The 26191-nt window shown below is 45.5% G+C and overlaps 1 protein-coding gene across 1 annotated transcript; it reads left to right on the top strand.

Moving 5' to 3' along the window:
* Window positions 1–5223: 5223 nt before the first annotated feature.
* Window positions 5224–26191, top strand: epha2b (eph receptor A2 b). The gene is made up of 17 exons (XM_076092961.1): window positions 5224–5308; window positions 5959–6038; window positions 7514–8162; window positions 18427–18582; window positions 18894–19253; window positions 19634–19764; window positions 20059–20230; window positions 20327–20426; window positions 21119–21174; window positions 21273–21398; window positions 22112–22297; window positions 22476–22537; window positions 22629–22838; window positions 23000–23149; window positions 23283–23476; window positions 24478–24633; window positions 26083–26191. The coding sequence occupies exons 1-17, from the start codon at window positions 5224–5226 to the stop codon at window positions 26189–26191; spliced, it is 2982 nt and encodes a 993-aa protein (XP_075949076.1).

Raw genomic sequence — 26191 nt, 5'->3', positions numbered from 1 at the left:
ATGGAGGAGGAGGAGGAGGAGGGAAGGAAGAGCTGGTTTGATTTTGAATAAATATGGACATAGGGAGGGCCCATGTGAATATTATAATTGTATGTAGATACACTGATAAAGCCATTGGATAATGGATAATGGAAAAATCTGTGGGTAACAGTAAACGTTTGTTTTTTTGTGTGCAGAAGTGTGAGGAAACCTTTGGTTGCTCAGTATAGTTTTCAGGATGAACAAACAACGAGTCTAGTGTCAAGTCCTAAAACCCAGAACAAACTGAATTAAATAAACGTTTTAAGCCAAAGTTACTTGAATGAAGATGTGATACTGTCTGAAATACGTCTTTGGTTAAGATATGCTCCGGATATCTTTTTGTTTCCTTCTGTCAGACAAACCATTAATCATTGCATTGAATATTTAAGTTGCTTTTAAGTATCACTTAACTAAAGTGGGTTAAAGAACTAAAGGCTGACACTATACAGTCAGTGACACTGCACAGAAAACATGTGCTTTTACAGCTTTTGAGTTTGAGCGGCTTTGGGCTGCATGGTGTCATGAGCAAAGTTAACTCTGATTAAGTTGATTTTATCACAGGTTAGCGTTGCTTCAGCATTTTACGCAATATACTTATATTTTAAAACTTGTAAAAGTAGAGTTGCTTAGTCAAAATTAACTCTTAGAAAATGGATAAAACGCATTCAAAATCCCACTGGAGATAAATACTGCAGGCTGGTCTGATCCAGTATTTGTACCCATGAAAAATGAGGTGTAGCTTCTAGTAGATATCATACCGACACGTTGAATACTTAAGGTGGCTGTGCGCAACAATGTCTGAGCTATAGCATATTTTGTCTTGGCCTACAATAATTCTCACAAAGCAACCATATTTCTATTAAAATGGAAACTCAAACCAATTTTAATCATCAGTAAAGTTGAGCTTGCTAGTCATGAGTAGTAGCCTAGCAGCCTATAGCTATATTATGTCATCATCTGTGGCTCTGGAGGAGCTCTGCCAAGTCAAAAAGGAAGTGACAAATCCAGTATTGTCATTTAATTTGGAGGAGTTTTTAGTCCGAAGCTGCGCTCATGACGGCAAATTCGTAAGACTGGGAAATGGTTTGTAGTCACATTACACAAAAAAAAGAGCCTAAATATTGAATTATGTTTAGATGAAACTACCATCATTTTCCATTAACCGTAGATATCTCATTAGATTTATAAGTAAGATGCTACCGTGTGCAAATTTTCTTTTTTGTAATTATGGTCTGCGTGATGTGACACGGGCCGCACGGTGGTGTAGTGGCTAGCACTGTCACCTCACAGCAAGAGGGACCTGGGTCTGTGTCTGTGTGGAGTTTGCATGTTCTCCCTGTGGAAGCGTGGATTCTCTTCGGGTTCATCCGGCTTCCTCCCACAGTCCAAAGACATAATGCAGCTTAGGTAGATTGATGACTCTTAAATTGCCCGTAGGTGTGGATGTGAGCGTGAATGGTTGTCTGTCTCTGTGTGTCAGCCCTGCCATATTCTGGTGACCTGTCCAGGATGTACCCTCCCTGCCTTCACCCAATGTCAGCTGGGATCGGCTGCAGGCCCCCAGCGACCCTGAACAGGATGAGCGGATACAGATAATTGATGGATGGATGGGTGATGTGACATGAACTCGCCAATAACTACGACATAATGGATGCATTATGGGAATGTAGGACGCAGCTTTCTTTGGAGCTTGCCTGATACTATAAGTCAGGATATCTCTGCATGTGCTGCTTTGATTTTGACCGTTCATTTCTTAAGCAGTCTCTTGTATCTCCCCTAACTTTACTGAAATACAAAATCACCTTCAACCTGATTTTGTGAGTTGGTAGTTTAACAAATGTAATAATATTAGATATATTTTTTTAACAGAGTAAAGGAATCCTGTCTCCTACAATGTGGCAAGTGTGTAGAAGAAAAGATACACTAACGTTAAAATTCCTCTTTTAAAAATGGTAAAGGGGTCCACAAAGTCGTATCTTTAACGGAAACTTTTTAAAGTGTTAACGTGACTGACAAAACATATACAGCTCTGAAAAGACAAACAAAACATGAAAACCATGTAAGGCATCACAGGCTCAACTTTGCAAGTACGGGAGATTAATCGCAGCATCAGCTACCGCCGAATGTTTCCTTTCAGCAGTGGTCTCTTTATCTGTCTGAAATACAAATGACCGCACTGCAGCCAACCACACATGGTTGGTTTACATTACAACTCAACACGTAGGTCACACATGCCCTCGAGCTTCCCACCCTCTCACCTCAATACACACACCAGGGGCCACAAAGCATTTGCTCATTACCACATACACACATTTCTATGCATAATATATACAATTGTCCAGATGTCTCCCTTGTATGTTGATTCGCACAAATCCAGCTGCCATGTCTGTGGCTTCTAAGTTGATGTAAAGTATTAGCACTGTTTCCGGCTGTTCTAGGGGAGCATAAATGAAAACTCAGTGATCTATATCCTTCCTTGAACTGTGAACTGTTCATGCTGAACGTAGCTTCCACAGGTAATTTGCAATTCCTCCGCACAAACCTTATGTACCCTCTTAATCCCCTCCCACCGTCACCCTTATCAGGTAGCAGTACATCTGACAAGGCACATGGAACTACTTTCTCATGCCAGTGCCCAAACATAGCTGGATCAACAGGTTCAGGTGTTTTTTTGTTTGTTTTTTCGGGGGGGGGGGGGGGGGTATTTGCAGGAGATGGAAGCACCAGGCTATGTAGGTAATCAGACTAACAGATGAGCCAATATCCTGTTCTCACATGGCTGTATGCTGGCCCACACTTGTTGCACTGTGTGTTTGTGTGTGGGGAACAAAGGCCCTGCTGTTGGCCCATCCGCCACTGCTGCTGTAGTTGCCTTACACCTGTGCTTACCCCCCCAAACACACACACATAACCCCAACCTACCCACCACCACCCCCGCCCTCAACCACCACACGCTCCCAATCCACTTTAGTTCTCAGTTTACATCCTGCATTAGCTTTTAATGCTGCCCTACAAAGGACAATGCATATTCAACAGGCTTACCAGGACAGATAATGCACATGTGGCCGCTAAGGCACATATTATGTTTTCATATAAAAAAAAATGGAAAAGAGACCATATCAAAGGTTTCTTCATTCCCTGCTCAACCCCCCCTGTCATGACCTCAACCCTTAACTGAGAAGCAGAGCTCCCCTTCCACTCCTGCTCATGAGGATGAGGTGTGAGAAGTGAGAGGAAGAAGGGAATGTGAGGACGGCTGTGGAGGCGAGAGTGGACGGGTGAGTTGTTGGATTTTTAGGGATTCAAAAGCTCACAGAGAGCCGTGGCGTTCATCTGCAGTCGGAAGGGGGCCTTTGTGAAACCGGAGCCCCCAGAAGGCATGGGGGTGGGAGATGGAGGGAGGGTGCAGTGGTCTGGGACACAGCAGAAGCACGCCTCTTTTCCCGCAGTGTCGGCGTCACAGGTGTGCGAACGACAATGCATGTGTGTGTTTGGGAGAGAGACCCATGTCCAATCAATGACACACTGTATTGTAATCCTCTATTGTGGGCACAAGGCTGGTGCTCAAAGGTAAACACCATTGGGAATAAACTCTTAGGAACCAGGTCCCTCTGGCTAGAGCACTGCGTTCAGTGATGTACACAGGATAAGAAGGGGGGGGGGGGGGGTTTCGAAGCCAGATGTAAAGCACAGCATCTCCTCTTATCGCCTCCATAGCCGTTGCTCAACACTTTGCCATCGTAACACTGGGCAACAAACACTGAAAGTAAGTCAGATAAAGCTTGACAGTGAATTCCACTGTGCACCAGTTGCTAGGTAAAGGACTTTTCTTTATTCTCCATATTCATACTGGACTCCCACACTCCCACTCCCACATACCCTCCTGGGACTGAAAAAAGAGATTAAACTTTGTTTTGTTCATAACTTGACGACTGTCTATCTACAGGGTTGGCGGGGTGCAACATTTTTGGGATACTTCCCATAAATTATGACAGGCTATCAGTAGGCCAGCTGTACTCTTGAATTCTGCATTCATGGTTGCTATTATGCTGATATGAATACATCTCTCTCCGCTTGTCACAATGATTCTACCTCTGTATATGGGGATGCTCAGAACAAAGGGGCGTCAAATAAAGCAGCTCCCGCTCCTTTTCCCTCCTATTCAACGGGGCAAACTATTCTAAATCAATATCTTCATGCAAATTATTCTGTGGCCCTGCAGGCTGCTTTACAGCCAGGTAGGCAAGACTGTAACCAAGGCCATGGTGCCTTCAAGTGCCTTCAAGTAAAACTCTACTTCGATCCGATTGAAGGAGAGTGAATGAGGAGTTGGTACTTCCAAGTTATATGAAGACAATATAGTGCAGATTAGGTCTGCGTTTAATGGTTATTTTGATGATCGATGAATCAGTCAATTACTTTTCGGAATAAACAATGAATAGTTAATTCTATAGAACGTCACAAGATGGCAAAAAATACATAGATCACATAATCCCAAGAAGACGTCTTTAAATTGCTCGTGTTCATTTATATTGATTTGAAAATGAGAGAAAAGCAACAAATCCTCCCGTTTATGAAGCTTGAACCAGTAAATGTTTGACAGTTTTGCTTGATAAATTCCTGAACAGTGCATTTTCTATTGATCGAGTAATTCACTCGTGGTTTCAACATAGTGCAAATTATATTCACACATGTACTGTAGGATCCACACATATTCACAGAACTATTTATTTATTAAGGTCATCTATGGTCATAACGCTGAATCAGGTCTCCATAGCTGTATCATAGGTAAGATAAGCACATTTTATATAGTGTGAACCCACATAGTAATTTGTTGTTTCAATCAATACAATAAGGAAGGCTGTACCTCAAATTTAAACGTTTACAGCTTGTAGCCTACACGTGCGTTTGTGCGAAAAAATTGCAAAAATCTCCGACAGTCCTTGAAAGTTGCAAAACTTTCTCATGCGCCACTATCCGCTCTCTAGCTCCTCTACCCCCGCCCCTGAACACGCCCACACACACGCGCATGCACGAATACATACACACACATGCACACGCACACACGCACATTCCAGCAGGCGGAGTCTGTGACGTCCTCCTGGTTTGTGAATGAGCTGCACAGAGTAGCGTTCACCTCTCAGAGTCCCAGCCAAGCTCAGGAGCGGAGCGAAAGGAGAGAGGAAGGAAAAAGTTTACCAAATGGATTTCTTCACTGGAGTCAGACCTTTATTGTTTTCATATGTACTAATTAACGGCATACTAATAACTTTACAGACTAAAGAAGGTGAGTGTCTTTAAAAAAAAAAAAAGAAAAAAAAAAAAGTCTCAATAATTGACGAGGCTAAATCTTTTGAGAGTTTATTGAAGTGAAGCGCGTGCTCCATGCGGGGAACCTCCTTTTAAGAAACTTTAAAACCAGGAAACCCACTTTCTTAATCCGGTGACAGTCTTGTATTCAAAGAAAAATCTTGAAGTTCATAAAAATGTATTTCGTTGAATCACTCAGCTGAAAGTGTATGCCTGCATGTGCGCTGCTCTAAACTCTGTCAGCAGGTGAATTCTGGCAATTTGTTTCTGAAAATATTTATTTCCTTTTGTATCAGCCGTATAGGTAGTGTGTGTGTGCAGTGTTTATTTTACACCCATTAGTTTGACATTCAGAAACTCTCAAAGTATATGACAGTTTATTTCTAGTTACTGCCTAGTAGAAACATAACCTTTATTTAGAAAAAGTTTTGTGAAATTAGACTTTTAATTACATCTGGTCAGCTTTTGAGTTAATATGCAGGTCATTTAAAATCACTTTCATTTGTAAATGTTCCAACTTCTGTGTAAGAAATAAAGTAGGATTGATTACCATTAATTCTAAGTCAAAATGAGCATGAGCTCAAAGGTTTATTTCCATGTACTGACGGTGTTCTCATGTCTCCACAGAGGTGCTTTTGGATATGAAGGCAACGGGAGGTGAACTGGGCTGGTTGACATGGCCCTTAGATCAGGGAGACAAGCTTGGGGTGAGTACCGTTTAGACTTCTCCTGCAGCTCCCACGTTTCCACTTGGAATTTGCCTTAGGACAAAAAACTGCATGGAGAAAATGCACAGGAAAGGGCCCGGCCAAACTGAGATCCTCAAGGGCAGAAATATTTGACCATTTGACGTGTGTGGTTAGCCTTGTGTCTGTGTGTACATGTCAGGTAGTTCTACAATGTGGAAGCTAAGTCTAATTGTTGCTTAAGTATGGATATTGGAGTTGTAGGATCCTATCAGGAGCTGCCTGCAGAGCGTGTCTGGGCTACACCAAAACTGAGGTAGACAGAATAGCTGCTAGCGCTGAACTAGGAATACTTGTGGTTTCAGGGCTTCAGCTCCAGAATTGTATGGTAGAGAGCAATTAACTTTAACAGTTTGCAGCATGTGGTACCTCTTCTTAGGGGGGGAGGGGTTTTAGATGGGGCCAATCAGTCAGAGCTACCTTTTCCTCAAACCAGGGTAAAATGTCTACATTTTGGAGATGCGTCTAGATAATCACTACATTATTGCACCCAAATGCTGCGGTTTGTCTCTTTGCCGGAACACAGGAGGAATGTGTGCCTTTTTCCAAATTGTGGTTTCAAAGTAATTAACCAAGCAAGCTCAGGCAAATTCACTATAAATAGCCTCATTTCATGTGCCGATGACTCAAAGGCATGTGCAGACCTGCTGTTCACAGTGGCTCAACCAACTGGAGGTTTGACTGCTTAAATAATCCCTTTGACATTTAACTTTCGCTTTTTGCACTAATGTGCATCAAGTGCTGTACTTTCTTGAGGTTGGTTGGAAACATTTTGTATTGTGCACAGTTTTCTCATGTAACTACATTCACTTATGACAATTATCATTTCAAGTTTTAGAAGGCCCCTCATAAAATAATGTTCACCAGCTGTTTAATAGAGGTGTTGGTGTAAACGCGGAACCACACACTCCGCTAACAAAGCACATTCCTTTAATTAATAGCACGGTGGCTACATGCAGAGAGCAAACCACAGGCTCTGCCCCCGTGAGGGCCAGTTGTTCCTCTAGAGCTAAGCTTACGTTAAAACATGTTGTCACTATTTGTTTTCAAAAATATTTGTGGCAGCATTTGGTATTAAAGCTGCAACGCTGTTTGGGGAAGATGCCAATAGTAGAGACAGAATGTGAAAGACCGAATTGGAAATAATTTGGTATCTTTGCAATGCCATAAATGCTTTCTCACATGCAGTCCTTGAGGTTTTTCTGCATTGTTATGCTGTAAAGGCCCATAAAGTGGAGTTCTCCATGTTGCAGGAATATATTTTGGCAGTGAAGGATAGTTCAGCGGGAGTAATTGGCAACATGTAGAGCCGTGGGTTCCCAGGTTCAGATTACTATGGTTTAATGTGAAATGGTATGGTTCCCCCCTACCTTTGGGGCTCCCAGGGGTCAGTGTCCGTACCTCTAACCTTGTTGGTTTGTGTGGTTTTGTTTCAGTGGGAGCTCATCCAGAGGACCCTGAACGGCTCTCAGCTCTATACCTACTCGGTCTGCAATGTCGGGGAACGTGAACAGGACAACTGGCTGCGCACCACCTTCATCCAGCGGCAGCCGTCGGCTTCGCGGGTTTTTGTCGAGCTCCAGTTCATCGTACGTGATTGCAACTCCTTCGATGGCACCTCGCTGACCTGTAAGGAAACCTTCAACCTCTTCACGTCCGAGTCTGACGCGGACGTGGGTACCACCTTCCGCAAGGGCCAGTTTAAGAAAGTGGCCACCATAGCGCCCGACGAGATCACCGGCAAAAACGCAATGCACATCAACACTGAGACGCGAGTGGTGGAGAACCTGTCTCGGAAAGGCTTCTACTTGGCTTTTCAAGACATTGGCGCCTGCGTCGCTCTTGTCTCCACCAGGGTCTACTACAAAACTTGCCCAGACACAGTGAAGAGCCTTGCGTCGTTCCCGGAGACCGTGGCCGGTGGTGAAAACCAGGCGCTGAGGGAAGTGAGCGGGGTGTGCGTGGACAACGCCATCAGCGAGAAGATGCCTCGCATCTACTGCACCGTGGATGGGGAGTGGGTGGTGCCAGTTGGACAGTGCCAATGCAAACCGGGCTATGAAGAAGTCGAAGATGCGTGTCAAGGTAAGGGCGTGCAGTTGAATCTTTGGTATTTGTAAAGGTCTTTCTGCCCCCAGGCACCCCCGATGACACACCATCTCAGTTCCCATGAGAGAGTTTTAAAACAACCATTAGTCATTTATCTTCATTTTAATTGCCGTATGTTGCAAAACGAGCCTGTGTGGTATGCTGCGGATATTCATCATACGTGTTATTATCATTGTTCAGTGGAATTCTCCCCATGGCTAACAAGGCTACTCTGCAATGGAAGGAATGCTTAGAGCTACTTGTGCATGTCCCAGCATCGTCCCTGACCTTGAGCCGATACCTATGAAATTAGCGAATGTGCGCTTTTGAGTTTCAGCTATGAGTCTTAAGATCCTAAGGAAGTGTTTGTACAAGCCTCGATCATGTGCTTGTGCTATGAAGTGATACACCCCTTGTGTCATCAAGGCTAACATTGGGCAGTGAGAAATGCTTTCAGTTCTGAAGGAGCTCACATTCAGGTTACACCTACAGTTTAACTCTTTACCATTTAGTTCTGAAAAAAAATTCTCATAAACTCGCAAGACATTGCATAAAAATCTTCTCTGAAGTGTTGTGTTGTGGTCTTTGAAACCACACATTTTAAAAGAGTTGTTTAAGTCGTGCTCAAACGCTTCACCTTTCTCAACACTTCACATACTGTAGGTCATAATAACTTACAGCCTGTTGCATCAGGTGATTTCCTGCCCCCTCATTATCGTCGGTTCTCTTATCTCGACATGGGTGTGCTACGTAGTCCAACCATGACACTGTCCCTTGACTTTGTTGCCATGGCGCCGCTGTATTTCAAGTCCTGCAAATAAGGCTATTGTTGTGGCAAGGGCCGTCAGAGTGACAGAAAGTGATCAAAGAAGCCGGAAGGCTACTGTACTGTGATGGATTAGCATCTTCAAGGCTGGGGGGCGGCTCGGGGGTCGGGCGGTGCGGAGACAGGAGGAGGCCTCTGAGCCTCACTGACTTTGTTCATCTCAAGCATCACAGAAAACAGGGGCCCTCCTCACCACATCCGTCTCCCCCTCGTGAATCCACTGAGCCCCAGCTTTGGGGTGTATTGTGTGACTCCAGCAGTGTATGTCAACATACAACACAGGCCGGCATGCAAGGGCATGTTGGAGTTTGTTCCATGTCAGAACACCTAAAGACTCCCATCAGCCCCAAGTACTCATCCTCCCCCCCCCTTTTTTTTCTTTTTTTTTCTGGAAGTTTCTTTTATATAAACACACACACACACACACAGGTAATATGCCTAATCACACTCTGGAACACACACTTTGGACTGCAGTTGTAAATCCACATGCAGCCTGTTTATAATAGATTCCCTCCCATTGGCTACAGAGCGATAAAAGTGATGAAGTTTTCTGTCAAGTACATTATTTTCAGCTGTGGGAAAGTGCTAGGTAAAATTATTGGGGAGGAGGAGAGGCAGGAAGGAGTGAAAGAAAAGTCATACAAAAGCGACAGAGAGGATTTGCTTAGTGGAGGGGTGTGATTTTAAAACGGAGAGAGGTGAGGAATGGAATGCAAAGGTATGAGAACAATGAAGCGCAGTGTTTTCCCCGTGAGGCCGGAGGAGCCCACCTCCGCCTCCTCTCCCCCTTGGTTGGTACATTCCTGATCAGTTTGCTGAGAAGGAGCCTCCGAACATTACTCCAGACCTGTGGAATTCCCAGGGGGGGAAGAGCAACTCCGGGTCAAGCCCTCACATAAAAATTACTAAACAAAGAAAACCCCCCCAAAACTACCGAGATGAAGTCAAATGAGAAGCCGGAGACACACGAGGGCAGTTGTAGATGAGGGTGGAAATGAATCACAGGGTTGCAGAGCTAGGGCCAAGATGAATGGTTCGTAGGGCTTTAAGTGGAATCTCATACAGACACACAGTTAATCATTCTCCCAACTTCTTTCCTGTGCTGCCTGCTGTTCGGGGGGAAAACCGCAAAACTTCAATTGTGTTTTTTTTTTTTTTCTTCCTTGGGTTGAAGTTTCCATGTTCAGTGATGTGTTCACTCAGTTTTATGACTCCTCGGCCCTGCGGGATCTGTTAAAGTAGCAATCTGTGACTTGATCTGGTTTTTGTCCGCGTCTCCTCATCAGCGCTTACCGCGATGGTGTTTTTGGCTTAGAGATCCCTGGTCCGTCAAACTGTGTTTCTAGGATCCCCCCCTCCCCCCTTAAACTCCAGTTGAGGTCTCTGCAGGTGGTGTTCGGCGCTCTTCTCTTGGTGGCCGTCATTGCTCGTGTGACCTACAGCGTCAGTCTTGCGGACAAACGAACTGTAAAGATAAAAAGGCATCACTTCCTGTGCTGCAGAAACCTACCACAGTGTTTAGAGTAAGAAATGTAAGGGCTTTCATGAACTGGTTGTAGATCATATCGGTCAACAGTAGAGAGGCATTTGTTTTTTATGGAAGCATTAGAGACTTCTATAAACAAATATTTATTTTGGCTCTCAAAATACATGAACGTCAATTATGAAATAGAGTAAGCCCAGTGAAAGCTGCTCTCAAGATTTGTGTTTACTGCCAAAATCCACACAAGACTGATGAAGGCCTGATGAAGACGGTCTTTGAGTTTTCTCTAAAATGTGTTATTCTTTTTCCCTGCCCTTTATATTCTAATAACATCCAACAATAATAAAAATATTTCTCTGGTGAAACAAGTACTTAAATCTTTAACAAGTAATGAGTATTTGTAAATGTTCCTTAAGGAAAAGTCCTGCATTCAAATTGACAAAGTGAAAAGCTTAGTTAGTTATTTAAGTTTTCTATGACTGAAACTTGTTTGTAAAAATAAATAAATTTGGTAAATGACAATAAAAGATAACATGGTGGAAATGGCTTTTCAAGTGGTGTAATCTATTTAATTTGGCACCTGTTTTACACCACAATGTCATGCATTCAAAATAAACATTCTTTTTTTTCATTCTGGAAAACAATCGTAACTCTTTATGCAACTAAGCGGTTGGCTTTTAAATCGACAGCAGCGCTGTGACTCACTGTTGACACTGACACAGTTTTCCTCCGCTGCCTATCACCCCCTTCCTTACCCATAATCCTCCCTGGCACAATAGAGCTGCATACCGTGTGTCAACCCCACAAAGGACCACGGGCTGCCTTGGCTGGTCCTCAGGAGTGTGTTGAACCGCCCAGGTCCACACCTCATCAGCTGCTCGAAAGCCTCAACAAATAGGACTTAATCCCACGTCATGGTTCTAGACACAATGTGATATATTTGGACTGCTGAGGGCAGTTTTGGTGAAAAATGGCACCTCGGTGGAACAACTACCGTAACTGTCTACTGAGTTCCAGTAAAGTTATTATTCCTCTCGCCAGAGAGGTTCCAGTAAGCCATTTTCTCGCTGCCCCTCTTTTCCTCTCGGTCCGTGTCTCCAAACTCATCCCCAGCTGATGTAACTAACGGTTGGTGACGAAGTTGTAGTTGTGTGACTTGCGCACTGTGGTGAGTGATTTGTATGGGTAGTAATTGACTTGGGTGTGTTTGTGCTTTTTAAGTGAAGTAACTACAGGTTCTGCATGCTTTCTTGCCTTTGTGCAATCCCTTTTTGCCATCCTCTATACCTCTCTCACCACTTCCTGGCGGCCCCCGGAGAGCCTTTCTATTTTTGCATCAATTTTCCGCCTCTAGTCTTCTATTTATTTGATAGATTCTTATCTCAACACTCGATTCCCGTCACAATTTTACAGTTCTTAATGCACGTTTCTCAGACGTACACTGCTGCACAAGCTGTCCCAAGTATAACAAACTGACAAAAGTTTTTCCTTTTGTGTGTTGTGTTCTTGTTGTCCGTGAAAGCACAGAGCCACTGTTGTTTTTGGCTGGCGTGCAGGTCATGAATATGACACCAATAGAGTTTAAACATCCCGTTTCACACGGCCCTGATGGGACTATTTAGACTGTGTACGGTTCTCGTCTTTCTCACTGGTAAATACATTTCTCCGAGACTGACTCGTAAAGATAAATAGGGGCTAAGTTTGAACAATGCTGCCAATCGCAGCGTTTTTAGTGGAAACGGAGAGAAAACAACAACCGGCCCTGTTCTCATCGTGGTTGGGGCATAAACATTTAGTGGAGGTGAAATGTAAACTTTAGCTGTCAGCTTCTGTTTTTGTTGGTGAACTTTATGACGGGGTTTGAGATTTGGACGCAGATTGTTCCCTTGGAAATACATGCTGGAGATCCAGTGTTTCAATGCCAATAGTCTTTAAATCGGCTCGTACCTGGAACCAACCGGTTCATCATAAATCACCCCCAAACCTTTTAAGACCAAAAAGTCTTGTGCAATTTCAGCTTATCTGACGAACGGAAACATAGCACCACACCTCAGGATCTCAGGGATTTGATTTAGCTGGTTTACGACGGATTACACATCAATCATCTCCTGCTGCAGAATAAAGTCTACATTGAAATGTTCTGCTCTACTGAATCCCCTCGTCTTTTACCCCTGTAGCCAGTCTCTGAAATAAAAAAAGTCGTAAGTCACTGACTTATCGGACACCGCTGCTCCTTTAGATGCACAGGCTGGATATAACCTCTTTTTCTTCCCCTGTTCTCGAAAGCAGCCGTGATTACTTTGAATTAGGGGATTCCTCAGATCTTGTGCCAAGGTGTAACGTCTGCCTAGCGGGCTGAACTTGAGGGAGTTGGTTGGATAATGGGGGGGGGGGGGGGGGGGGGACTCTGAAGGCACTTTCAAGTGGTGTCATGCACCGTCTTGTTGGGCCGCGTTTGGAGTGAACAGAATACTGGCAATTACTGTGAACGAGATGACAGGAAATCTAGCAAAGAGGAGATCTGGTGGGCCCGATGGTTCTTTAATGTGGATTAGAGCTAATGGCACTGTTGTGGTGTAAGTGGGATCAGTCTGTGGGTTGAGCCTTTGAGGTGTCAGACTGTGTAAAACACTCTCAATATCAACTATACGATCAGATATGTTACTTCTGCACTACTAGCCTGAACACTGACTGAATCGTTTAGCGTGAAAAACGGATAGTAGTAACAAAAGTAGTTTAAAGCTGCAGTACTTGACTTATTTCATTTTCGAACTTTGACTACACATCTCAGATATTACCACCTGGAAAAGTTGACATGGCGAACTCGTTATCAAATGGTAATGTTAGCTCATTTACACATGTAGCAGATGCACGGCAACATACGCAGTAACTTGGAGTTTTGTTTCTGGTCACCAGATGAAACACAAGTCCAATATTCTCTCTTCTTCCTGGTTTGGCCTCTAACATCTGGGTCTCCTGCTTGCTATATGTTCACATCTGTTCAACTAGCTGCTAACAGTGTTGATGAGAACAGAGTTTGCACACTGGAATACCAAGACAATGCATGAAAGGAGGCTAAACATTTTCTGAACTGCCAATATTTTTTTAATTGATTTCTTCATCTATTGCAAAATATAAACATAAATATTGATTGGTGCAGCTTTAACCTGGGGTTGGTTACTTCAAATATCAATAACAACCAATTAAATGTGTTTAAATTCAGTCTCCTAATTTAGTTTGTGAATGTCTGTCATTAGTGAAATAACTGAACCTCAGCAATTGTTGGCTTTTTAGTGTGTGTGTGTGTTGGTTGCGGTGGGGAAGTTGGGACATATTTCCTCTTGGTGACATTCCTGAGCCTGGGGGCTGTTGGTGTGTGTATGCGTGTGTTGTGATGGGGTTGTCCAGAGCAATGTGAAGCACATTGTATTGTACGGCTGGTGTGTGAGGTCAGCACTTTCCTTCCCCCATGTCTGTCAGTCAGTCAGTCATTCCCCCCCAGCGCTACCCACCAGCTACCACCCCACCCATCACCGCTAACAGGACGAGCCCGCAGCGGAAACCGGAGGTCATCTAATCCCTCGGTGACTCCCCGACCCGTTGGCTCAGGGCTTTCCATTGTCGCTCCGCTCCGAGCGGCCTCGCTCAGCCACTTTCCATTTTGTTGTACTGCCTGATAAGTCATTTTGTTTATTGGTGCATTTGGTCCCATTTTGGCCTCTATCCCCTAACCAGGAAGTAGACGGTTGTCGGCATCCAGTGCATGACCTGTTGGCTCTGCGTGCTCTAGTAAAATGGTGTTGTGTTTGCCACCTGGCTGTCTGGATTTCACCAGCAACATGGAGAAACGTGGCCAAATGACCATGACCGCGGTGCAACTGAGGGCTCTGTGACTCGCATCAGCCAGGATTGGTGTTTTTAAAAGTGTCTCCTCTATTTTAAACCATTTTTAGTATGTTTTGTGCCTTCTTGACTCCATTTTTCACTCCCTGTATTTCCTCCTCCTGTTGCCGGGCCGGGCTGGACAGAGGGAGTGAGAGGAGAAAGGGGATCAGGGAATTTATTGTGTTTGTTAACAACCCCAGATGAAAGCCTGAGTGCAATTGTAAAACAGATGTAATGCCCTTACAGCTGCTCCATTGGTCAGCTAATCCTTTTGACTAATGTCCCCCCACCCCCCTTCCACGTGCACACACTTCCATCAGCTCCTACACCTTTACTGCCCCCTGCCCCCCCCCCCCCCCCCCCCTTCCTCTACCTCAGTGACCCCTGACTCATGTTACCCGCTCACCTCCCCCATCAGAGACCCCATTGTTTCACCAGAACCTGACTCCCCCAAAAGGCTAATGACATGTTGTCACCCCGCATACAAACAAAATTACATGACATATTGCAAATTACGGGTCTGACCAACTCAGGAACGAAAATGGGGGGGGGGGGGGATGGAATGGGGAGGAGAAGTTTAGTAGATGAGGGCACAGACAAAGTGAGAACCTCCTAGCCTCCAGATGCCCTGATAAAGATCTAGATATTGTATTTGTTTCTTAAGGATTTATTTTTCCAGGATGTTTTTTTTTGTTCACTGGCTGTACTTTAACCTCCCTCCTCATGAGGCAAGCCTCCGGCTGCTGCTGCAACTCTTTCTCCCTCCTCCTCCACCTCACGGCGAACATGTGTTTGTTTTACTTGGCCACTGACTCCCTGTAAGCCATGCGCAGTTTAACTCACAACTACCCTGAGGCAGACATGACCTTTCTGCCTTTTTAAAAAGCCCAGCGTCGGACTCGATTGTGGACCCCCCCCCCACCACTTACTCTTCCAGTCCTGAGGGCCATTTCTGTTGTCAAGCCCCCATGTTACCCATTCATCCATCTATCCGACCATGCATTTATCACTGTCGCCAATGTCATCCATCTTAACTTCTGCCGACAAACCGGGAGGGGGGCCCTTAGGGGGCTCCCACTCCAGAGCCACTCAGCCTCCCAGAATGTAACAGGCCCCTGCACTCACTCCCAATAAACAAACACAGAGCCACTCAAGGTGCACGGGGGCCTCTCAAATGACAAACCGTTCCTTGCTCTTTAGCAAATAGGGAGGGAAAAAAAAATCCGGTTTGAGTTTGTCAGATGTTTCAAGTCAGAAGAGGCTGAGAGACTTTTGTTTTTGATAGGGAAAGTACATCCCAGGAGCCTCCCCCCCCCCCCCCCTTTAGTTCAGTGCTTAGTGCCCACGTTCATGTCGGGTCAACACATTTTAGCTTCCTTTTCAGTCATTATTCTTTCTCAGAACTCTGGTAGTCTCCGCTCTGGGTCTTCATTTGGTCACGCTTCCCTGTGTTTCCATGCTTTGATTGGCTGCGTTAGGAAGGAAGGCTGCATCAGCCTCACACTTCCTGCTTCCTGTTGTGTCCAGCAACAATTCAAAGCCCTTCCTCCTCCACTGTGGAACCCAGAAGTTTCCTCTCGCCTGACTTTTGCTCTTTTGTCGAAGAATCCTCTCGTTGGATACCTCCAGCAGAGCGTCATCTAGTTACTGTCTTTGTGACTCATTATATCGAAGGAACAGAAACTCATTCACCTTCATAACGGAGAACTGGGCGGAAACTGAAGCTGCTCTGCTACAGGCCTCCTGTTGGGTGGTGTGCACTGGAATGCATCTTGATTATAGAGGCGGCTCAGTGTAAGGCCATCATCTCCGCAGACCTGACCACGATGCATTGCAGCCTGCACTGTAGCGCCAAAAAGAGGCTAGTCCTCCTCTATTCAGTTGCCATGTGGCATTTCGGCTATTCTCATCGGCAATGCTTGTGTGTGTGTGTGTGTATGTTTTTTTTCTTTCAGCACTTGAATGGCATGGCATTCTCCTTGCCTGCTGGTCAGTGGTGAATAGCAATGTTAATGGGTTAGCTGGGAGCCTTTTTAGTGAGGAGAGAAAGGAGGGGAGGAAGGAATTTGGGGATTACGAGGAGGAGAGGTAGGGCTATGAATCGGGGTTTGAGGCAGCAGCTGTTCCCCCCCTTCTCAATGGAAGAGTTCGCCCTGGCCTGTCTCTTTTCTTTCTTCCCTCTTTTCTTCAGTCCTCGGCAGGATACAGTGTTCCTCTCTGTCTTTCTCGAACCTTCTGTTCCTTCCTAGCACCTCACTCCGGCCTCGCCCAACCTCCGCCTCATTCGCGTTAATGAGTAGCAGTGGCTGTTTAGTGAAACAGCTGGCCAAGACGGAGAGGAGATGCAGTCTTGAAGGGGGAGGATTGAGTCACATGCATGCCTACTATACAAACTTACAAATTATTCTTATGGCGAGTACGGTTCCTGACACCATTGTTGTCATGCTCCTAAGCTAATGCAGACCTCTTCACAGCAGCGCCAAGCGCTGTGATAGAATAAGCTGAATGGCGTCGAAGAGAAACTCATGGTCAATCGAGTAAATCCCCTTGATATCATGTAAATGGAGCCGTGTGCTTTCCGTCTTGCGTGTGGTCACTTGCGGCTTCCAAATTAACTTCATTCAAGTGAGCCGCAGTGAAAGGCGGCCATAGACCGAGACGGTATCTCCGAGTGAATCTGATATCGTCTTTGTCCTTGGTTCTGCTTTTCAATTCAATCCTACTGGAATCTGACATCGAAACTGTGTTTTTGCCTCGGTCTCTGGCATGAACTTCAATCTCCCACATGCGCTTAATTTCATGTCCTCTTTCTAACTTGTCTGATCTCCATCTTGCCATACTCTTCCTCATTCCCAACCCTTTGTGTCTTTTCTCTCTTGCATCTTTCGCCTTCTGTTCTATCTTGGCTCTCATTTGCATTGTCAACATCTCATGACATCTGTCATGGGCTATTTAAACACTGCAGGCAAAAGAGTTAGAAGGAAGGAAGGAAATGTGTGGGTATTTATTAGTGTGTGTGTGTGTGTGTGTGTGGCTTAACTGCCTGTGCAGAGGGACATGAACAGGTGACAGGCAGTGGACATAATCCCTCTTCTGATGTCAGATTTAGCCATGTGTCCACGGGTGTGCTTTGCATACATGTATGTGTGTTTTGTGCATACATATGGTTGTGGGTGGATGTGTGCAGTGCATACACAAATGTGTGTGTGTCTATGAATGTGTGATGGTGCGAGCACATGAGCAGCAGCCGGTGGAATGCTCTTGCAGAGTTAAAGAGGGGGCTGTCTCATTTTCACTCTCCTTTATGGCGCGCTCTCTAAAATTTCACACAGTATTAAGTTCGTATTTCACCACCGCTATGCACAGCTGGAACCTCTACCTGGATTTCTTTATTCTGAGTTGGACATGTGAAATTTGGTATCATCATATCGAGGCGATACCGTATCAAATGCCGGTCTGCATGTGGGTCTATGAAAGAAAAAAAAATAGAAACATAAATTACCATTGAGTGCAAACGAATGGATGCTCTGCTTTTGGCTGCTTCACTTCCATTTCTTACTTTCCTGATTTCTCTTGTCTTTATTTCACAACACTAAAGACTGACTTACTGCTGTGGAATGTGGGATGACTGGTTGTGTTTGTTGTGTGAGAGAGACGGTAAGAAAGCGGTAACAGAGGGGGTGTTAGTGGTTAAAAAAGTCAAGAGTAGGAGTGCCGACTAGGCAGGGAGTCTGCATTTTTTTGTTTTCAGGGTTGGGTTCATGTGAGCAGCAACTTCGCTGGAATGGACAGTGTTTTAATGAGTAGAGTGCAGAGCTTCACCTCTGTTTTCCCTCCCATATATCTGTGACTTGTCCAAATCTCACCTTTAGCCTCGACATAAGAACGTGTCCACTCAGCCTTGTCGTGTTGCTCGTGAGGTGAAGAGTTCACACAGCGTTACTGATCTTCCAAAGGGGCTTGAGTGATCTGGACCAACTGGTTCTGCTCTGTGTGGTATGAGACGTTGCCTGAAGTCAACGTTGTCCTCGTTCACCTGCTCATGCAAATGTATTTTTTGTTTGCAGAATGTCAGCCGGGCTTCTTCAAAGCCGCAGCATCCGGTGACAAGTGTGAGCTCTGTCCTGCCAACACCCAGGGGCTGGATTCTGGGGCTTTGTTTTGCCCCTGCATGGATGGCTTTTACAGGGCCCCAACTGACCCCGCTAGTGGACCCTGCTCAGGTAACGAGTCCCCTTGATCCCTAATGAGAACCATGCAATGAGAGCATTTGGAAATATTAGCTGCCAATGAGCTTCCAAGTGATTTAATTTCCACTTGTGACTTTAGTTTTAACCCAACAGAATGTGCAGGGATTAAACATTATTTATGGGGTTTGAATAAAGAATCGGAACCCTGAATATTCGGACATCCTATAAAATTCAAAACAGCACTTGTTTTTTTAGACCTTCTGATGTTACTGTCATGTCAGAGAGGAATCACCACACTTTTGCTTCAATTAAATATCCCCTATCCTTTCCCAATCCTTGTTCAGGCCTCCCCTCTGCCCCACGAGACCTGGTGGCCACCACCACCCAGCTCTCCACGGGAAAACTCCTCCTCTCCTGGAGCCCGCCTCAGGACACCGGGGGTCGAACCGACATCACCTACAACGTCGAATGCCAGCGTTGCGAGGGCAGTGTCTGCCAGCTCTGCGGAGAGAAAATCCGCTACGATCCGGCCAGCACAGGCCTGACCCAACCCAAGGTTTCAGTGAGCGAGTTGGACGCACATCTCAACTATACCTTCACCGTGGAGGCACATAGCGGCGTGTCGCCGTTCGGCAGTCAGGCGATGCCACGGTCTAATAGACCACCGTCCACCAGCGCTCTGACTACATCGCTGCATTACACAGGTGAGTGCTGCTGATGAGAGGGGGTGGTGTGATGATATTGGTGCTACAATAATGACCGATGCTATCGCTGAGGGAGTGACAGCTCTGCAAGTCGAATCACGCTGCCGGAGTGAGAGGAAATTAAGTAAACTAGTTGATCTAGGTTTGAGATTCCAACTGCCGAACTGCAGATCAATCAGTCTTTAACGGACGAGTTCCTCCCCCACGTTAATTTCCTTCCTCGCATCTATTCATCAACATCCTTTACCTTTTAAAAAAGTCACACTGTTGTGGTGTGGTCCTTGCTTGTGAGCTCGCTTATCAGGAGGGATATTTTTGGTACGTTGGGAGGTTTTCGCATCCCAAAGTTTCTGAAATATCTCTCTACCCTCTGTCCTCAGACCCCCCCAGGATTACCACGATGCGACTGGTTGAGAGGACCTCCGCCAGCTTGTCCCTTTCCTGGGATGTATCCCCCCGAACACGGGTCCAACCACGGCCCATCCGCTATGAACTTACCTACCGCAAGAAGGTGCTTCACTCTTGTTTATTCTCCTGAAATTTGTTTAAATTAACAGTATTATTCTACATTCACCACTGTACAAGTTTAAAGGTGCTTCTAAGATAAATTAAATGACGTTCATCATTTTAAGACCGGCGCTCCTGATCTGATTATCAGCATGAGTCCAGCGTAAATGTTATGTTACAGGATAGAGGACTTGCCATCATAAATGTCAGAATTCATCCCTCTAACATGAATGCTAAAATTGAATCTGTTCTCCATTTTCAACATTAGCTGAATTTCTCCCCCATCTCCCCTGGACAGGATGATAACCTGGACGTGACTACCTACATCGTGCTCATACTGGAGAAGAATTTTGTGCACATCAGCGATCTGGCCCCTGGCACGGCTTACCTGTTCAGGGTGCAGGCCCTCAGCAGCGACGGCAGCCCTGGAGGCTCCAGCATTGAGGAACAATTTGAGACCTCGCACGAAGGTACAGAGGGGAACAATCAAGAAAAAAAGTTTCACAGGTTTCATTCAAGAATGGGATGTCTCTAATGTCTATCTTTTTTTTTTTTGCCTACTCCAGAACGCCTCGCTCAAAATAACACGGCAGTCATCTTCGGCGCAGCAGTCGTGGGAGCGGCCATGTTGTTCATAGTGATCCTGTTCCTGTTCCTACGCAGACGGTCAGCAACCGCCCCTCTGCTGCTCTCCTCGTCTTTCTGTCCTGTTAATCAGTCCTCCTTCACTGGCTTCCTCTCTCATTCTTCTGCTTTTCCTTTGTGGGGCCTCCATGTGGCCTTTGCATTCACTCTCTCCTCACCTCTCTCTTTCTTTCCTCCTTTAGCCAACTTTCTCTTGCTCTTTATCTGGATCTGTGTCCCAGCACTCACTGGGGAAGAATTTGCGTTGAATGTGCCTTGTCATTGCTCAATGGTTATACTCTAGTCTAGTGAGTGTTGGGGGGCCTTTGAAAGGGAATTGGTCCGGGGTGGTACATTGTTGGTGATAAGAGGCGCTTGGTTCCTTCTTTACCGGACCGCAGGCACTTTGTAAAGGTGACCTGGGCCTGTACTGTAGCAGACTGTAGCCCGTCTGTCCACCTCCCTCCCGCCTGCTTGTCTGTCTTTCAGTCTTGAAATCGGCTTGGCAAACACAGTCTGCCGTCAGCCTTTATCAAAGGTCCGCCTCTGTGTGAATGGACGCATTGCGCCAGTGTCTGGATCCTTTTGAAAGCCTTAGAACTTCTTGAAAAATGGTTACAAAGGTTGCTATGTGCTATTGATATTAAATCAGGCAGATGATGTAAAGACACATTTGTTCTTTGAAAGTGGGATATTAATTTGCAGATGTTTTTTTTTTAAATCTTTTTATTCAGGAAAAGAAACTCTCACTCCAGACAAGGCCCAGAGGACACCTATTTCTCCAGTTCAGGTAGACAAAACAAATCTCTCTCATCTCTTTAAGTCACCCTATTCAATGGGTTTAATACATTTATTAACATACAACAATGTCTTGTTTTCTTCTCGCAGAGCAATTGAAGCCTCTGAAGACCTACGTGGATCCACACACATACGAGGACCCTAACATAGCCGTCCTGAAGTTTGCCACTGAAATCCACCCCAGCCATATAACCAAACAGAAAGTCATTGGAGCGGGTGAGTGACAACCCCGTTGAGACAATCTGCTGGGGCTTAACTCCGAGATGTTGAAAGATTTGTCCAATCCCCAAATTCGCTGTTTATATTGTGCATTTACCACAGCTCAGCAGGCTGACTGACAGAGGTTACTTTAGTGAGATTATCAGCTATCTGGCTGAGCTCTCGCACAACAAGTTGAGACATTTTATTGTGAGGCAACTCTTGGCTGTGAGATCTATGTGTTTTGGCTCCAGTTGACATGTACAATTACACAAAGAAACTGTTGCAGGAACAGTATTTTGGAAGGATATCAGAGCACCTTCCCGGGCCCTGCCCACATCTTAAATTCTTAAAACGTTTATTCAAGTGTGACCACCTTTACCCTTTGAACCAACAGTCATTTTTTCCACTTACACCCCCTCCCAAGTTCCCACGACTGTGACCCCCCCCCCCCCCCCCCCCCCTTATTCTCCTCATGTGACAGCTGATTCCCATGCTTCCACACCACAGGCCATCCACCAATTATACAACATAGGCTCTCTCTCAACACCCAGCCAACAACACACCTCTGTGAGAGAGCCTCAGGCGAAATGGCCGCAGAGACTTCCTTATTTTCACTCTGTTGCACAGCGAACCCCTGCAGCTAGAAACCTGAGCAGAAGTATCAAACGCCCCTCCACCTGATATCCCTTTCCTAAATCAATCGTTCCATTGATGTTTGTTTCCTGCAGGGGAGTTCGGTGAGGTGTACCGTGGCAATCTGAAGATGCCGGGGAGGAAAGAGGTGGCGGTGGCTATCAAGACGCTGAAGCCGGGTTACACAGAGAAGCAGAGGCAGGATTTTCTGAGCGAGGCCTCCATCATGGGCCAGTTCTCCCACCAAAACATAATTCGCTTGGAGGGGGTGGTGACCAAATGTAAGGATTTCTGTGAGTTTTGTTGCTTTTTTCACCCGTTTTTGGCCCAGTTATTTTATGTATTTGTTTATTTGGTTAAGGATAGTGCACATTAATAAAACATTCCTGTAAATGCGCCAGCATTATCCAAGTTCAGGGACATAATGTGTTCTTTTTTTCTGCGTGTGTGTGTGCGCAGTCAAACATCCCATGATCGTGACTGAATACATGGAGAACGGAGCACTGGACAGGTATCTTAAGGTAAGTCTATCACTTTACTTTTGTGACGATACTCTGGAAAATGTTTCTGGTCACAAAACTAAATTAATCCGTGTTCACTTTCTGCCATCAGGACCACGATGGCGAGTTTCCCTCCTTCCAGCTGGTGGGCATGATGCACGGCATCGCCGCGGGCATGAAGTACCTCTCTGACATGAGCTACGTCCACCGCGACCTAGCCGCCCGCAACATCCTCGTGAACAACAACCTGGAGTGTAAAGTGTCAGACTTCGGCCTATCCAGGGTGCTGGAGGACGATCCCGAGGGGACGTACACCACAAGCGTAAGTAGACATGGAACTTCCTGTTAGCTTCAAGCAAAAAAGATCCACCTCAGTCATGTCATTACAAGGTACAGCGTGGTATCTAAGCGCAGCAACGTTGGCTTTTAGAAGAGGCCTCTTTTTTGTGTTCTTCTGTCTCTAACTTGTTCTTTCTTGAACAGGGAGGTAAGATCCCAATTCGCTGGACGGCTCCAGAGGCAATAGCATACAGAAAGTTCACCTCAGCCAGCGATGTGTGGAGTTTTGGCATCGTCATGTGGGAGGTCATGGCCTTCGGCGAGAGGCCCTACTGGGACATGAGTAACCATGAGGTAAGTGTTTACAGCAAGTTTACAGATTGCACTTTTCTCTGAGGTTTTGCTGTTAGAGCCAACGTTTTATGTAAAGAAAAAAAGAAGCCTACCAGGGAGAGGAGATTTAATCGCATTTAAAATCTTTTTGCAGGTGATGAAGGCTATCAACGAGGCGTTTAGGCTGCCGGCTCCGATGGACTGTCCCTCAGCTGTTTATCAGCTGATGCTGCAGTGCTGGCTCCAGGATCGCTCCAAGAGGCCGCGCTTTGGAGACATCGTCAACCTGCTGGACAAGTTGCTGCGGAGCCCAGACTCCCTGAAGACCATCGCAGATTTTGACCCACGGTAAGATTTAGTTACATACAAGACCAGGGGCTTGAAACGCACATTTGTCCAGTGCCGACCCTTCAGCAGCTGCCACTATCAGCAACCAGTTCTTGGAAACCACCTTACAACCAAAGGTTTTTCCAATGCTTCTTTTTTTTTTTTAAAGATAATGTCGAGTCTCACTTCTGTTAGCTCCTTTTGTACTCTTTCAGTTTCCCTTCTGGTTGGTTCTGGTATGTCCATTTGTCCAAGAAGCGGAACCTTTCTCAACTTTAGAAAGAGCTATTCGCCTAAAAAGAAACAGTATTATTTTTTTTAAACATGACCAGTATTTGATCATTAGGCCTCTGCATAAGAGGGACATGGTCTGAGTTTATGTAAAAAGGCTATTAACAACTCTGACAGGAAAAATGAAAATAAAGAAAATATTGTCTTTTTAAGAAAGTTGATAGTAGAGATAAAGACAGGAAACGGGGGGGATAGAGGGGAACAACATGCAGGCTGGAATCAAACCAGGGACCTTGTCGTAATCTGGTGTCATCTCTTTCACAACCCGGTCTCGTCTCCCTCCTGAATTGAACATTGTCTTGGACTTCTCCCGACTTGACCTGGACCTGCTTAAAAACAGCAGCTCCCCGTTTACTTCAAGTTCAAAATGGGCTGATTATTTGGGGAAGAGAGGCAATAGCTTTAAGATGTTCTACTTAATCCATTAAAAGGACAGACTGACACCGTGCCTCCAGGCTAATGACAGAAACGTGTGTACACTCCTGCCAGGGAATAACAAAAGCACCATTGTATGTGATTGTGTGTGTGTATGAATGCATATTTTCCCTTTTGTGAGGGAGCAGTAAGAAAGGACAAAAGGCTGTCAAGCTCATGTTTTAATTGGCTCTCGCCCTCACTGCTCCAACTGGTTTTCATCACCAACTGGTTTCTTGCAGTCGTCCACCATCGGCCTTCGTTGTGGGAAAGCCTGTTGATCACTATCATTTAGATCTACTTTCTTTTGCTTGCAGTGTATCCATCCGCCTGCCCAGCACCAGCGGCTCGGACGGTTCCCCCTTCAGGTCGGTGTCCGAGTGGCTGGAGTCCATCAAGATGAGTCAGTACAGTGAGAACTTCAACTGCGCTGGGGTCGTCACCATGGACCAGGTCCTGCAGATGAAGAATGAGTGAGTGGGACATGATTTCAGATTTGGTGACGCCACATAATGCGTTTTGATCTATTGATTTTATTTGGTTCAGTGTGTTTTTGGCAAAGAGGAACATTTTGCTGTCTAATTATGGCATAAATTCTAACCAACAAAGATGTTTTTCCTCCCACGATGAAGTCTGTTATGCCCCCCCCCCCCCCCCCCCTTTTGTAGTTTATGTATTTGTATTTCTAAAAGTAGTTGCTTTTATATAGCCTGCATAATAGTTTGTGCACAATATAATCTCCAACCTCAGTTACAACTTGAGAAATGTTTTAGATGGAAAAAGTAATGGAGGGAAGGAGAAGGAGTGGGCTCATTTGTGGTGGGCTGGTGGCAGTGGCTTGTGGTCTCTGCAGTCCTTATTCTTCTTTCCTCTCTCCATTCTCTCTCTCGTCCCTCCCTTCACTGTAGGCAGCTCTGGGCAGCACTTTTGCTAGAGCCCCGAAAACCACCAGTTTTGCCTGTTTAGGGCAAAGGCCTTTTGTGGCTTCTTCAACATTAAAGGAGGGGAGGAAGAGGAGAGTAGCCTGTGGAGCAGGAGCAGCTCGAGGGGATTAAGGAACTGAAATAGATGGATGAGATTTAAAGGCCCCGACATTTATACTTCTAGAAAGATTGAAGAGGTGCACTTGGAATGTACCCTCTGAACTTATCACAGGGTAGTGTAAAGCTACAGATATGTAGGAGCGCTATGGGGGTAATTTAATGAAACGGACTCACCCATAGTGAAGCACATAATATATGGTTGTTTTGAAGCAATAATGAGGCCCAGAGCTTTTCCTAACCGCATGACCAGCCAACAGGACCCCCTCCCCCCCTTCCCTCTGCCGTAGTGTAAGTGTGTCAGCAGGTCTTGCTCCTGATTTGGGGAGATGGGCAGACTGTAAAGCAGACGACAAACCCTTTTGAAGTATTTGTCATACAGAATGGTGTGATTTCAAGGCCCCATGTTTCCATTTCGGGGCATCTGGTAACACTCTTGGAAAACCAGCGGTTATTTACGACCCACCCTCTGCTTGCCAGACGAGTGATTCATGGTCAACAGGGAGAATCCTCGTTAAGTAATTAAGGCTGTAATTAGGGCTTTGACTTTGGGCTGCCGCGTTTCGAAGCTCTTGCAGGTTTACATCATGTGCTCATGAAGAGCGAAGCCCCCAGTCATTACCCTTTTAATGTCGGAGATAAATTGAAACCTCGGCAGATTGCTAACTTGGAACACACCCCCACCTTTCCGTGCTGGTTCAGCGATCGAGCTCTGCACAGGATTGGCGTGGAGGCTGGCACTCTAGCATGTTGGATGAGTTAGTGATTACTACAAGGCTCAAGAGGCAGGAAGGATGTGTGTGAAAAGTGTTGGAACAAGTCCAACGTTTAAATCCATGTGCTGCTCCTCTTATATTCTGTCACGTCTCCTTTCTTTTACAGGGATATTAAAAACATCGGCGTGAGGCTGCCTGGCCATTTGAAAAGAATCGCCTACAGCATCTTGGGTTTAAAGGACCAGACCAGCACCCTGAGCGTCTTCGCAGTGTGA

This window comes from Anarhichas minor, unplaced genomic scaffold, assembly GCF_050575085.1.
Source record: "Anarhichas minor isolate MPS153535 unplaced genomic scaffold, ASM5057508v1 ptg000003l, whole genome shotgun sequence".
Taxonomy (NCBI): Eukaryota; Metazoa; Chordata; class Actinopteri; order Perciformes; family Anarhichadidae; genus Anarhichas; species Anarhichas minor.
Note: the sequence above shows the minus strand (reverse complement) of the source record. Positions and strands in the feature narration are given on the sequence as shown.